Genomic DNA, 15466 nt, shown 5'->3' on the forward strand with positions numbered 1-15466 from the left:
AAATTTCTCATTAGAACAGTTCTGGGCAATGAACAGTGATCTGTTGACAAACTCACCTGCTTTGGAGCTTGGTCCTTTCTCTTCCCCTCCTCATGATGCAAGAGGAGCCCCTTCTGTCCAGGGCCAGTCCCCCCAGCTATTGTCTGAATCCCATCCCGTCTGACATTCGCAGCAGTGAGTCCCTCTGGCACCATCATTCATACGCTCTCAGATCCTTGACTTTTTCTCTGTCCTGGTTCCCTCCTATAACACTAAAGCATGTTAAAATGAAATCCTCACTCTACCCCATATCCCCATCTGGCTGCCACCCTAATTTTTTCTACTTTATTACTAAAATATTTGAAATCTATTGTCTGTGTTCCCTGTCTCTACTTCCCATAGTAATCTGCCTTCACCCCCACCTTTTCACCGAAGCTACATTTGTCAGTGTTATCAGTGACTTCATTGTTGCTTCTTTTTAATCTTTATCTTACTTGATCTCTCTGCCACATTTGATTTTGTTGAGCAATTCCTTCTTAAAAATCTTTTGGTGATAACATGATCTCCTTTGTTTCTCTCTGTTACACTTGAGTCTCCTTTGCCTGCCCCCTTCTTCTCCTATATCTTATATGTCAGTGTTCCATAGAGTTCCAGACTCTAGCATGGTGGCACATGGAAACATTCTGGTTCCCTGATGTGGAAGCTCTCAGGAAAAGGACCAAAACACTATCCTTCTGGGGTTTTATGAAGCCTTCATTATATAGTCTGGATTGTCTAAATAATTGGTCAATGGCTATTGATTCAACCTTAAAGCCTCTCTCCCCTCCACAGAAATCAGGGGGTGGGACCGAAAGGTCCAATCCTCTAATCACATAGTTGGTTCTCCTGGCTACCAGCCCCCAACCTCCTGCGAGATCTGAAAGTCACATCATTCACATAACAAAAGACACCTTTATCAATATCAGCATAGGACATTCCAAGGGTTTGGGTAGCTGTGAGCCAGAAATAGTGGATGAAGACCAAATATATATGAGAAGTATATTTTGGTCATCTGAGTGAACAAATATATATTTCTGATAAGTTACAGTATCACAGGGACTCTCAGGTTCCTCAACCTCAAGATGTCCAAAACTGGATTATCATTTCTCTCACTAACACCACCAGCAAAATGAATGAATGTACAACTGAGTGAATGAATGAATGAAAAAAAATCTTGTGTTCAGTTTTTTCCACTGAACGGTGGTACTGTCCACTGAGTTCCTCAAGCCAAAAATAACCTCTGGGGTATGAGAGATTCATTAATCCTTAGTGTTGTATTTTAAAGTCACAACTTTATAGATCTAATTTATCCTTGGAGTATCAAAATATTGTTTTTGCCTCAGTTTCCAAAGGTTCATTTTTTCAGGAATCTATATATCTTTCATAAAATAGAAATCTCCATTAATGTTGAAGAAAATTCTCTACTCATAAATTTAACCATTATTTCTCTGTGGAGGGCAAATGTAAGTGGACTTAGAACTACTTATATCCTTGATAGTAACAATTTCTAGCATTTATTTATTTATTTATTTATTTTATTATTATTATTATTATTTGCGGTACGCGGGCCTCTCACTGTTGTGGCCTCTCCCATTGCGGAGCACAGGCTCCAGACGTGTAGGCTCAGCGGCCATGGCTCACGGGCCTAGCCGCTCCACAACATGTGGGATCTTCCCGGACCGGGGCACGAACCCGTGTCGCCTGCATCGGCAGGCGGATCTCAACCACTGCGCCACCAGGGAAGCCCTCTAGCATTTATTATTGAGGTCCATTATAAACCAGGCGTGGTTTCAAATACCGAGTGTAATAACTAACTTGGTTTCCCAAAATTCCCATGAGGTATAAGTACTATTACCATCCCTGTTTCACAGAGGAGGAAACGGAAATGCAGAGAGTTTAAGGACTGTGTCCAGAGTGACACATGGCAAGTAGCAGAAGCAGGATTTGAATGCAGGCAGACTGGCTCTGGATACAAGCTCTTAACATGCATGCAGTAATGCTGTCTGGCAAAACAGCTTGCATTCCTCATAGCAGTTTTTTATCACTGTTTTTTTTTTTTCGGTATGCGGGCCTCTCACTGTTGTGGCCTCTCCCGGTGCGGAGCACAGGCTCTGGACGCGCAGGCTCAGCGGCCATGGCTCACGGGCCTAGCTGCTCCGCGGCATGTGGGATCTTCCCGGACCGGGGCACGAACCTGTGTCCCCTGCATCGGCAGGCAGGCTCTCAACTGCTGCGCCACGAGGGAAGCCCATTATTACTGTTTTTAACAAGTTAAAAATGCATTAACTAGCACAACATGGTAAAGCAACTATACTCCAATAAAAATTAATTTTAAAAATATTAAATAGAAAGAAAAAAGTCCAGAAAAAAATTGCTTTGCATTACCAAGATATGGCATAATTTTATTATGTCCCTAGAGTATACATGTGCAAGTTATTCTTAGAATATTAAGTAATGCAGTTCGCTGGTACAGTAACTAAGCAGTCATAAAAAATGGATCCATAGTTTTTATTTCATTTTATACTATTTTTATTTTTTTAAGACTTTTTAGATTTTCTTTGACTCTTTGAAGCATAAACAATGGCAATAGCAACATTTATCTTCTGTTAAGTCCCCTGCTTACATATTTCACAATCAGCAACTTTATCACTTTATCTTGCAAATACTTGGCTTTCCACAGTATCAACACGAATCATATTCTTTTCCTTTGTTGCTTGAAAATGGTTAAGCAACCGTATAAGACTCACAGGAAATCAATGAGTCACATAATGGAAAGCATTTACTAATGTGACTTTTGTCTCGGTTGCCAAGTAGTCTGAGTTTGTTTCCATGGTGACCCATCAGTATAACAAACTGTCACAAACTGACTTGGCCACTTTGTTTGTGTTGTCTGGACAGCTTTCTGCCAGCTGTTTGTGTGTGTGTGTGTGTGTGTGTGTGTGTGTGTATGCATTAAAGATTACCACAAAGAAAATTCTGAGTAATTGCCTTAAGCACACAAAATTTTTTTTATTTGGATAAATTGTTTCAAACTCCAGGGCTATTATTTTTTGTTTTGTTTTGTTTTGTTTTGTTTTGTGGTACATGGGCCTCTCACTGTTGTGGCCTCTCCCGTTGCGGAGCACAGGCTCCGGACGCGCAGGCTCAGCGGCCATGGCTCACGGGCCCAGCCTCTCCATGGCATGTGGGATCTTCCCGGACCGGGGCACGAACCCGTGTCCCCTGCATCGGCAGACGGACTCTCAACCACTGCGCCACCAGGGAAGCCCCCAGGTCTATTATTTTGATAGTACAAAATCTAAAAGCTTATTTAAATTAACATATTTATTTCTACTTGAGTTCCTGTTAAGAAAGAGCATAGTCAGGAATATCTTAGTCTTATAAATTTTTTTCTTTACAATATTGGTTCATTTGAAATATATAATCATAGGAGAATCTGCCAGAAACAAGGCAAGGATAAAGGAAATTAGGACTACATCCTGGGGGATGAGGCCTGAATGTAATGATGGAGGAGGCCAACTCAGCCAGTTCCTGTCAGCCCCTCCCCTGGGTGGCAGTGCTCTAGGACAGGGTATGGTGGACGCTGATGTATTCAGGGGATGAAGGCAGGCCATGTCATACAGGACACCAGGCTTTCACCTGGAGGCTGAGTCAGGGAAAGATTCCTAGAGGGGGTAATAACTAATCTAAATGAGTTAAAATTAAATTGGTGAATGTAGTAGTTGAAAGGGAGAGTAGATAGAATACGAGGGAAAGAAAACATCATGAACAAAGGCATACAGATGAGAAATAGTGTGAAGTAAATTGAAAATGACAATTAGTATGAAACAGAAGGCATCAAGCGATGAGACTAAAGATAGTCAGGGGCCTAATCATGCAGATGCCATGTGAAGGAGGTTGGACCTAATCTGAGATTGGGAAGCAGTGAGGGATTTTAAACAGAGGAACGACATTACCAAATTTGTGTCTTAGAAGAAGCTCTCTGGTAACATGAGGAAGGTAGGTTTGCATGGGGGCCATTTAGGAAACTGTTGCCGTATTTCAGGGAAGAACTGTTGAGGGATGGAATCAGGGTAGTGGGGCTAGACACATGAAAGAGGTTGATTTAGGAATAGTTGTGAAGTAATACAGGCAGGAATTGGTAGCTGGGACTGTTCATTTGTAGCCCATGAATGACATTTATGTGTTCAGTTCACAAATATTTATTGTTTACTATGGTTGGCAGTGTATTGTCCAGAATATTATGCTGGGTTCATATCCTCTGCCTTCATCATTTTTGGGTTTCTCCTCCAGTAAGGATTCTTTACTGTGCCACATTGTGAGTTAATTAATAGATGAGTATACTTTGCATAGCGCAATTCATCCCAGCCTGATCTCTTGGCTCATTAGACTTTCTTACTCTCACATAAGAACCTGTTCCAAAGTCCTAGCTCATGTGTCAGTCTGCTGCTTGGGAGGCGGTATTCATGTGTCTAGATCGTGTCTTAATCCCTAGCAAGTGGGCCTGAGTTTATCTGTGACTTCATGAGGTGAGGCTATACAAGTCATGAAAAATATGGATAGGTTCCAAAGCATTTCATTCAAACAGTAATTTTTTTAGCTTTATTGAGGTATAATTGACAAATTTAAATTGTTTATATTTAAGGTGTACATCTTGATGTTTTGATATACATATACATTGTGAAATGACTGCCATAATCAAGCTAATTAACATATCCATCACCTCACTGATACGATCTACTCTCAGCAGATTTCAAGTATACAATGCAGTAGTGTTAACTATAGTCACCGTGCTGTACATTAGATCTCTAGAACTTACTTATCTTGCCTAACTGAATTCTATATGCTTTGACCAACATTTCCCCATTTCCTCCACTTCCCAGCCCTGGCAACCACCATTCTCTGTGCTTCTGTGAGTTTGACTATTTTAGATTCCACATGTAAATGAGATCATGCAGTGTTTGACCTTCTATGTCTAGTTTATTTCACTTTGTATAATGCCCTCCACGTCCATACATGTTACTGCATTTCCTTTTTTGTGGTGGAATAATATTCATATATATATATATGTATGTATATATGTTTCACATTTTCTTTATCCATTCATCCACTGACAAACACTTAGGTTGTTTCTATATCTTGGCTGTTGTGAATAATGCTGCAGTAAACATGGGAATACATCTGTCTCTTCAAGATACTGATTTCATTTCCTTTGCATGTATACCCAGAAGTGGGATTGCTGGATTGTATGATAATTCTATTTTTTTATTAATTTTTTATTGGAGTATAGTTGCTTTACAATGTTGTGTTAGTTTCTACTGTACAGCAAAATGAATTAGCTATACATATACATATATCCACTGATAATTCTGTTTTTAATTTTTAAGGACCCTTCACAGTATTTTCTGTACTGGCTTTACCAATTTATATTTCCACCAACAGTGTACAAAGGTTTCCTTTCCTCCACAGTCCTACTGACATTTATCTTTTGTCTTTTTGATAATAACCATTCTAAGAGGTGTGAGGTGATACCTCATTGTGGTGATTTGCATTTCCCTGATGATTAGCAATGTTGAGCATCTTTTCATATATCTGTTGGCCTTTGGTATATATTCACTTGAGAAATGTCTTTTCAAGTCCTTTGCCCATTTTTTAGTTAGATTATTTGGGTTTTTTGCTATTGAGTTGTTCAGGTTACTTATATATTTTGGATATTAACCCCTTATCACATAATATGGTTTGCAAGTGTTTTCTTCCATTCCATAGGCTGCTTGTCACTCTGCTGATTGTTTCCTTTGCAGTGCAGAAGCTTCTTAGTTTGATGCAATCACATTTGTCTATTTTTGCTTTTGTTGCCTGTGCTTTTGATATCATATCCAAAAAATCATTGCCCAGACCAATGTCAAGCAGCTTTTTTTCTGTTTTCTTCTAATAGTTTTACTGTTTCAGGTCCTGTGTTTAAGTCTTTAATCCATTCTGAGTTGATTTTTTTTTTTATGGTGTGAGGTAATTACAGATCCAATTTCATTCTTCTGCATTGGATAACCAGTTTTGCCAGCACCACTCTTCTTTCTCCATTGTGTGTTCTTGGCACCCTTGTCAAAAATCAGTTGAGTGTACATAGGTGGATTTATTTCTGGGCTCTCTATTCTGTTCCATTGGTCTATATTTGTTTGTGTGCCAATACCATACCATTTTGATTATTGTGGCTTTGTAATACATTTTGAAATCAGGAAATGTGATGCCTCCAGCTTTGTTCTTCTTCCTCAAAATAGCTTTGGCTATTCAGGGTCTTTTGTGGTTACATGTGAATTTTAAGATTGTTTTTTCTATTTCTGTAAAGAATGCCATTGGGATTTTTATAGGGATTGCATTGAATCTGCAGATCACTTTTGGAAGTACAGACATTTTAAGAATATTAATTCTTCCAATCTATTAACACAGGATATCTTTCCATTGTGTCTTCATTAATTTTCATCAATGTTTTATAATTTTCAGTTTACAAGTTTTTTACCTCTTTGGTTAAGTTTATTCCTAAGTAGTTTATTCTTTTTGTTGTTATTGTGGATAAGATTGTTTCCTTAATTTCCTTTTTGGGCAGTTCATGGTTTGTGTCTAGAAAATACCCTGATTTTTTTTAATGTTGATTTTTGTATCCTACAGCTTCACTGAATCCATTTATTAGTTCTAATCTTTTTTGTTGCTGTTGAGTCTTCAGGGTTTGCTGCATATATGAATAATGTCACATGCAGATAAAGATCATTTTACTTCTTTTTTCTAATTTGGATGCCTTTTATTTCTTTTTCTTATCTAACTGCTCTGGCTAGGATTTCCAGTACAATGTTGAAGAGAAGTGGTGAGACTGAGCTTTCTGACCTTGTACTAGAACTTAGAGGAAAAGCTTTCAGTTTTTCCCCATTGATTATGGTATTAGCTGTGGGCTTTTCACATATGGTCCTTACTGTGTTCAGATAAGCTCCTGCTGCACCTCTTTTGTTGAGAGTCTTTATCATAAATAGATGTTGAATTTTGTCAAATGCTTTTTCTGCACCTATTGAGATGGTCATGTTTTTTTTATCTTTCATTCTGTTACTGTGGTATATATATCACATTGATTTTGCATATGTTTATCCTTTTAATATTTTGTTAAGTTTGGTTTGCTAGTATTTTACTGAGGATTTTTGCATCTATCTTTATCAGAGATATTGGCCTGTAGTTTTATTTTCTTGTGGTGTTTTTGTCTGGCTTTGGTATCAGGATGATGCTGCTTATAAAATGAGTTTCAAAGTGTTCCCCCTTTTTTGTTTCTTGGAAAAGTTTAAGAAGGTTTGGTATTCTTCTTTGAGTATTTGGTAGAATTCACCCATGAAGCTAGCTGGTCCTGGGCTTTTTTTTGTAGAGAGGTTTTTGATTACTGACTCAATCTCCTTATTTTTTATTGGTCTGTTCAGGTTTTCTTTTTCTTCTTGATTGTTTGATAAGTTGTGTATTTCTAGGAATTTATTAATTTCTTCTGGGTCATCCAATATGTTGGCATGTAATTGTTCATAATAGCCCCTTATGGTCCTTTTTATTTCTGAAGCATCTGTTGTAATATCTCCACTTTAATTTCTGGTTTTATTTGAGTCTTCTCTCTTTTTTCAAATTTATCTAGCCAAGGGTTTGTTGATTTTGTTTACTTTTTATATAGGCAACTCTTATTTTTGTTGATTTTTTTCTGTTGCTTTTCTGTTTGATTTATGTCCTCTGTAATCTTTATTATTTCCTTCAGTCTTCTAATTTTATGCTTAGTTTCTTCTTTTTCAGATTTTGAGGTATAAAGTTAGGTTTATTTTAGATCTTTCTTTTTTAATGGAAGTGTTTATTGCTGTAAACTTAGTATGCTTTTGCTACAATCCATAAGTTTTGGTATGTTGTGGTTTTGTTTTTATTTGTCTTGAGATATTTTTTAATTCTCTTTTGATTTATTCTTTGAACCAATGGTTGTTCAGGGGTATGTTGTTTAGTTTCAACATATTTATGAATTTCCCCATCTTCTTACTGTTATTGGTATCTAGTTTCATTCCATTGTGGCTGGAAAAGATACTTGGAGTGATTTAGATCTAGTTAAATCTGTTGACTTCTTTTGACCTAACTTGTGATTGATCCTGAAGAATGTTCTGTGTGCACTTGAGAAAAACGTGTATTCTTCTGCTGATAGATAGAAAGTTCTATATATATCTATTAAGTCCATTGGTTCCATAGTGTTGTCCAGTTCTGTTTCCTTACTGATTTTCTGTCTGGATGATCGATCCATTATACTGAGTGAGATATTGAAGTCTTCTGGCAGGAGAAGGTCTTTACCTGCCAAAACCAGTCTGTAAAGACTGGAAGAGGTGTCTTCTCTTTCAAACACACAGACACCATGCAAGATTACATGGATCACGAAGAGTCAGGTAAACGTGACATCACCAAAGGAAATTAATAAATCTAGTACCAACTGAGGTGCAGGCCTGCCTTCGCAAAGCAGCCCTCCTTAGTTTTGGGGCTCCATCAGAGTGTCACAGCCTCCTACCTGGAACCCAAGGTTCCCACAAAACCACTTTTGTTTGTGGATGTCTGTCAAATAGTTGTTTCTGTAAAAGGATGAGGGCTAGGAACCTCTTACTCTGTCTTGCTTCATACAGTAATTTTAAATGAGGAGAACAGGACTCTGGGATTCCTGGAGCACCTACCATGATGAGAATAACATTTGAATTTTACAGATTCCTTTATTTGGGAATGATCAGTCTTAGGCTATATCAATTAGGATTTGGTTAAGCTGCATATAACAAAACCCCAAATAAGCATTTTAAATAATAAGGTGTAAGTTTGGAGGGAGACCGAGCTGCATGATTATTGGGACCCATCTTTCTTCTGTCTCTGTGCACTGTCATCACATTGCTTTTCCTCAAGGTAACCTTATGGTCCAGGATGGCTATTGACACTCTTAACTGTTGTCATTACAGTTTTCTAGGTAGAGGAAGGAAGAAAAGAGGAAAGGTAAAAGGACATATCTTAACTATATTTCTTTTCTTGTGCCTTTCTAGAAGTTATACCCAGTAACTTCCATTTATATCATTGGCTTGTACTCAATCCCGTGGCTACCCCAAGCTACAAGGAAGAATGGGAAAATGCAGTCTTTTAACTGGACACATTGCTATTCTGAATAAAATCAGGTTTCTGTTTGTTTTGGTTTTTGTTTCTTTTAGATTTTTTTTTTTTAATGTGGACGATTTTTTTTGAGTCTTTACTAAATTTGCTACAATATTGCTTCTGTCTTATGCTTTGGTTTTTTTGGCCATGAGGCATGTGGGATCCTAGCTCCCTGACCAGGGATCGAACCCATACCCCCTGCACTGGAAGGCAAAGTCTTAACCACTGGACCGCCAGGGAAGTCCCAGGTTTCTGTTTTTAAAGAAGAGATGAGACTGGATATTGGATAAGCAACTGGCAATCTCTGTCACATATGCACCTGGGCAGTCCATTGACTAGTTTAGCTAATTAGTTAAGCTGGTGGGTAACCAGCCTACTGGTGAGTACCATTATGGACAGAGGTCAGAGGCCTAAAGCCTCTCCTAGAGACTAAGAGTTCTAGGTGGAGATTGCTAGTAAATTGGTGGATATATTAATCCAATGACTAAAGTAGAAGACTTTAAATTTATATATTCTCAGTGTATACATAGTAGTTAAGGCCATAAAAGTAAAAAGAAAAGAAAGCTAGAGATAGAGACATCAACATTTAAAGTGGTGGACATCAGCATTTTGCGGTGACAGAAGCAGCTGAGAAGAACTAGTCACAGAAGTAGAAAGGGACTAGAGTATTTCAAGAACATGTAAGAGGAGTCAGCTACGAAAATAAAAAAGAACTCATTGGATTTGGAAGTTACTTGTTCACTGGTGAGCAGTTTCAGGGGAGTGGTGGAGGATAGAAGCCTGATTGAGGGCATGGAAAAGTAACTGAGAGGTGAGGAAATGGAAGGAAAATGTCTACACTCTAGACAGGTCTTCAAATTCCAGTTCCAAACAAGTCACTGACTTTCTCCTTTTTTTTTTTTTTATCTATAAAATGGAGCTAATAGTACCTTCCTCATAAAGTTGTTTTGAGGTCTCAATGAGTTAATACATGTAAAGTATTTACAACACTGCCTGTTGCATAATAAGCACTCAATAAATGCTATCACTGTTGTTGTCATCATCTTCAAAGAGCTTGGATCTGAAGGGAAAGAGAGTGGTCGTAAGTAGATGGGAACATAGGGTTATAGAAGCGTACTCTTTTCCCTTAAGATTTAACATTATATCCTTTATGAAAACTTATTCTTCACCTCTATTCTATACTATGATATCAATTATCTACCTGTATTTGTAATGGTAAAGTTTTTTTTTATCTCTTGTTTCTTCCCAAGTCTACCAGACTTAATGTTGCCTTCCTCCACTCTCTAGCCAAACTAGACCAATGTTTCTGTAGATACTCCTTTCCTACTTATGTGTTTTTTTTTTTTTTTTTTTTTTTTTTTCTGTACGCGGGCCTCTCACTGCTGTGGCCTCTCCCGTTGCGGAGCACAGGCTCCGGACACACAGGCTCCGCGGCCATGGCTCGCGGGCCCAGCCGCTCCGCGGCATGTGGGATCCTCCGGGATCGGGGCACGAACCCGTGTCCCCTGCATCGGCAGGCGGACTCTCAACCACTGCGCCACCAGGGAGGCCCTACTTATGTGTTTTTTAAAGAAAAACACCCACATATGAAGTTTGCTTGATTTCTCTTATTTTTATTACTCAGGCCAAAGCGGCCCTCCATTTGTGAGAGCATATACCATTTGGTATGTAAAGGCTGCTACATTATAAGGGCATTTTAAACTAGGTAAAAATCTAAAGATGTATTTCTGTAATTAGTATTGCTGAGGAATTGTTTCACAATGTAATGAAAAGTAGCAGAATATAAAACAAAGTTTTAGGGTTTTGCACTGGGTATTAATGGATTTTTTTATACTTATGACATAATTTCTAAAATAATTGGCTGAAAAACATTTTTTTTTTTTTTTTGGTACGTGGCCTCTTCTGTTGCAGAGCACAGGCTCCAGATACGCAGGCTCAGCGGCCATGGCTCACGGGCCCAGCCGCTCCACGGCATGTGGGATCTTCCCGGACTGGGGCACGAACCCATGTCCCCTGCATCGGCAGGCGGACTCTCAACCACTGTGCCACCAGGGAAGCCCTGAAAAACATTTTAAGATACCATTTAATTTTCATGTATTAGCCAATAAAGAAGGTTCTTGGGTTTTTTTTTTTAAAGCAGTTAGAAAAAAAATGGCTTGCAATGTTATATACTTTTGTTCCCATTTTCAGATTATTCAATACTAGACAACTTTTTAAATTTGGTTTTTATTTTAACCAAGTTATAAATACATATAGTTTATTTTCTTGTTTGGCTTTTTTTTTTTTTTGGCCACGCCATGCAGCATTCAGGACCTTAGTTCCCCAACTAGGGATTGAACCCATGCCCCCTGCATTGGGAACATGGAGTCTTAACCACTGGACCTCCAGGAAAGTCCCTAAATGTATATAGTTTAGAGACTAAGTTCTACAAGGTATATTATGGAAAATTGCAGTCCCCAGCCACCTCCCTGTTTTTCATGTGGCCTGACAGGGAAGGAGCAGGAGAAAAATACACCAACTTCTCTCTCCTCCTGCGCTCCATCTTTGCATTATTTGTCCCTTTAGCACATGCAGAGGCAGAGGGCAGGGGAGCCTGGTTGATATAGTCCGTAAAAGCCAGCCTCCTGGGCCACAGCAAAGGGTAGAGTGGATCTGGAATGACAAACAGAATATCAAGCCCAGTAGTTTTGATTTCCATGAGTACTTTTTAGTTTCCTGTATGTTCCTTTTTTTAAATTTAACAGCATCCTATTTCTGTATGGTAGATGTACTTTTTTTCTCTCTGAGAATCTTTTCTTCTTCCAGCATAGACTTTGTTTTCTTCAAGTTGCTTTTTGCTCTTTTTTTATCTCTGTCTTTCATATTAAGATAAGTGTCTGCTCATTTACTACAAAGCACTAAAAGTTGATTAGCTTTGTGCATATGGCGGGTGCTCACTGATTCAGATTTTCACTGTAGATTGTTTTGTTGGGAACCCTCAACATCCGTCTCATTTTCTTTGGGGCTGATTGGCTTCCCCAGGGAATATTCTTTCCACATCTTGAAGAATGTGCCCTGGCTCCAGCATTCTGAGGAGGCAGGTTAAGGGAGAAGATTGGAGGCTTCAGCATTCAGTGAGTCATCTTTAATCCACCTCCCCCCAATATAGTCATGCTATCATGCCATTTTCAATACCTTGCCCTCACGTCAGGTGTTTCAGGGATCCCTTTGTTTTACCTTGTCGGGAGAATGATCTCAGTCTTCTGCAGGAGTCACAGGATCTGAGGTTCTGTTTCTAAAACAGTTTTCAATCAATCCTTCTGCCTTTTGTGCTTCCTTCATTCTACTTCAAGATCAATTTTAGATTCCTTCTCATGGCTTTCATTATTACCAGCTTAAGGTTCAGCTTTCTTCAATTTGCTTAATCAGTTATCACTTGTCTGCCCTTGTCCACTTTTTTTTGTCTCCTGTCTGGTTCTCTTTGTCCTTGGTGATGGTGACTTCAAAAAAAATTTTTTTTTTAATTTAGAAGATTTTGGGGAGGGAGCAGAGGCTAATACAGGTACCCAAACTGCCATCCTTAACCAGAAGTTTTAATGTAATTTTATCAGAAAAGTAAAATAACAGGGTTTTTTTTATGTTATGTCTGATCCTTGATCATTCTATCGGTGGTCTCAGTAACAGAAACAACAAGGTGCCTTGAAGCTCAGCATACTCTTGAAGGGTCCAGGAGTATTGGGACGTTGTTATATCTGCATACCTTTTTTGGGAAGCTCCAGAGGCCATGGCTGATGCCTTGACCAAGTCTTGAGGCCAAGAGACGTTGAGAGGGAAACAACAATAAAAAAAATTCTGGTTTTATTTTTTCTTGCTTGTTATTTTCATTATTATTCATTGATTTTTTTGAATTTTTCAGTATACAGGTTAGCTACTGCTCATCTTACTGTGGATGCCTTAGGTTGCCTGACAAACACCTTCAGATCTGTCCTTTGCCAAACAACTCTCAATCTGCCTGTGTTGTGACCATACAGATAAATTGCACCCCTGCTGGATTTCTAGGGAAACTCCCCTAAGAACACATATACATTCTCGTCATATCATAATTCATTAAATCACCTAAAGCTTCCTAATGAAAAAAAAAAAAGCTAAAGTTATGACAGTTAAACCTATGATAAAACACACACCCTCCTCTCTGTTTGCATGTCTGTTTACATGTATATAAGTAAACGTACATGCACGTACCACACAGAAACACATACTTGGTTTTTAAATTATATTTGTTTTTGCACTTCTTTTTCTTAGATTTCTGTGCATTGATGGAGAAATCCATAAAACCAAATTGATTTGTCCCAATACAAACTCATTTTATTCACTGAGGCAGCTACTAAGTTGACTCCCTGTCACCTTCACCGTCCTCAGCCTTTATCTAAACTTAACAACTCGCGCATCAGCTACTATCATCCTGTAGAAGTAACCTCATCTATTACTTTCCTAAGAAAATGAAAACTAACCTGGGCTCTCTTGCCTTTCCTTTTTGCTTTCTCCAGCTATGTCTTTATTTTTGCCCACTGCCTTTCTTTTCTTCTGATGTTAGAGGAATAATTATCTTGCCTTTCTAAGGGAATGGTAGAGGGAACAGCATGTACAGAGGCCTGGAAACTTGAAAGAGCAGAGTTGTTGGAAAAAATAGACAAGTGGACTTTTGAGTTAAATGAGCCTAGTTTAAATGCTAGTTATGCTACTTCCTACCTAAATGACCTAGAGTTATCTTCTCTCCTTGTGCTTCAGTTTCCTCACCTGTAAAGTGAGGATAATGCCAGCTACCTCCTAGGGTTGTGAGATAAAATAGCATGTGGTAAACTGTCCATAAATGGTAGCTGCTGTTGCTCTTATGGCTGGAATAGGAGTGAAACTGTGACAGTAGTTCACTTTAGAATAAGTATTGTTTATATTTCTGTCTCTTACACTAACTAAACTATAAGCCCTATAAGGTTAGAAACACTGTCATTCTGATCTTCGTATTTTAATCACCTAGCACATACTCATCACATCTAATACAAACAAATGTGTAGTGTGTGTTGAATGAATGAATAGTGAAGCATCAGTTTATATTGATTAAATTGATAAGTAAATTCACTTTTTTTTCAGTTTCCTGTGGATAATAAAACTTTCTAAAGATTTTCAGATCACATTGTTAGGAATTTGTTTTCTTCAAGTTTCATTGTTTCCAAGTACTGATTTTTAATATGTCATGTTTGCATTATAGATTGGAGTGAAAGACTGTGTGTGCTTTTTATTTTTTAACATGTCATCAATACTAGTTAATTAACTGGTTCTTTTTTTTTTTTTTTCCTCAGGGAGGTGGTGCAAGCAAACTGTGTTCACTGGAGAAAGAAGTTCTCATTTATGTGCAAAATGAGTGCAAGTGCCACCACAGGCATCCTAGACCCTTGTATCTACAGAGTATCTGTGAGGAAGGTATAAAAACAGCCTAGTACTTCTCCCCTTTCAGAAACCATGATAAGTTCCATAGTCACTGACTCACTTTATTTAGCTGTACTTTATTGTTAGAACTGTTATATGTAATTTCACTTCACACTTGCAACATAATTTAAATTACTATGGCAAATATGATGAGGAATCTGAAGTTATAAATTAAAATATTATTCAAGAACCTTCATCTCATCATCACTATACATATAATTATTTGTATTAGTTTGGGGGCTGTAAATGTCTCTATCCTGCCATTCATTAAGTTTCTCTTCTTTATTAGGCACTAGTTTTAGGGACTTTACATATTTTGTGTCTAATAACCCTGAAGATATGTGTTATTTTTTCCATTTTCAGGAAAACCAAGGCTCAGAGAGGTTGTTACTTGCCCAAATTCGCTTAGCTAATAACTGACAAAGTAGGAACTCAAGCACAAATCTTTCTGATTCTAAGTCCATGTTTTCTTTTTTATATAGTTCCTTTTCCACTTATTAAGTGGAAGCATATTACCAATAATCTAAAAAAATTGCAATCTCAGATTGTTTCAACTTAATATATATCATATATATATATCCTACCTCTTTTGGGTGAAAAAGAGAAATCCATTAGGAAGCCACTACTGGTGAATTAAACTACTTGCCTTAAAATGTAAACTTCATGTTTTACATTTTATATACATTTTTTAAATAACCAAAGTAATAACATATACATGTTCAGAAATTAAATAGAGAACTATTTAGAATGAAAAGCAAGAGTCCCTTGCCTCATTCTTTTCCACTCCAGTTTTTCATCCTTCTGTATCGGA

General features: G+C 37.9%; 1 protein-coding gene across 1 annotated transcript in view; it reads left to right on the top strand.

Moving 5' to 3' along the window:
- EEIG2 (EEIG family member 2) overlaps positions 1 to 15466 on the top strand; it is a 110152-nt gene that overhangs the window by 36406 nt on the left and 58280 nt on the right. Inside the window, exon 2 of the mRNA XM_060085982.1 lies at positions 14529 to 14649. Within this exon, the coding sequence (XP_059941965.1) occupies positions 14529 to 14649 (121 nt within the window). The remainder of the gene's footprint in view (positions 1 to 14528; positions 14650 to 15466) is intronic.

The sequence above is a fragment of the Mesoplodon densirostris genome, chromosome 2 (genome assembly GCF_025265405.1).
Source record: "Mesoplodon densirostris isolate mMesDen1 chromosome 2, mMesDen1 primary haplotype, whole genome shotgun sequence".
NCBI classification, from domain to species: Eukaryota; Metazoa; Chordata; class Mammalia; order Artiodactyla; family Ziphiidae; genus Mesoplodon; species Mesoplodon densirostris.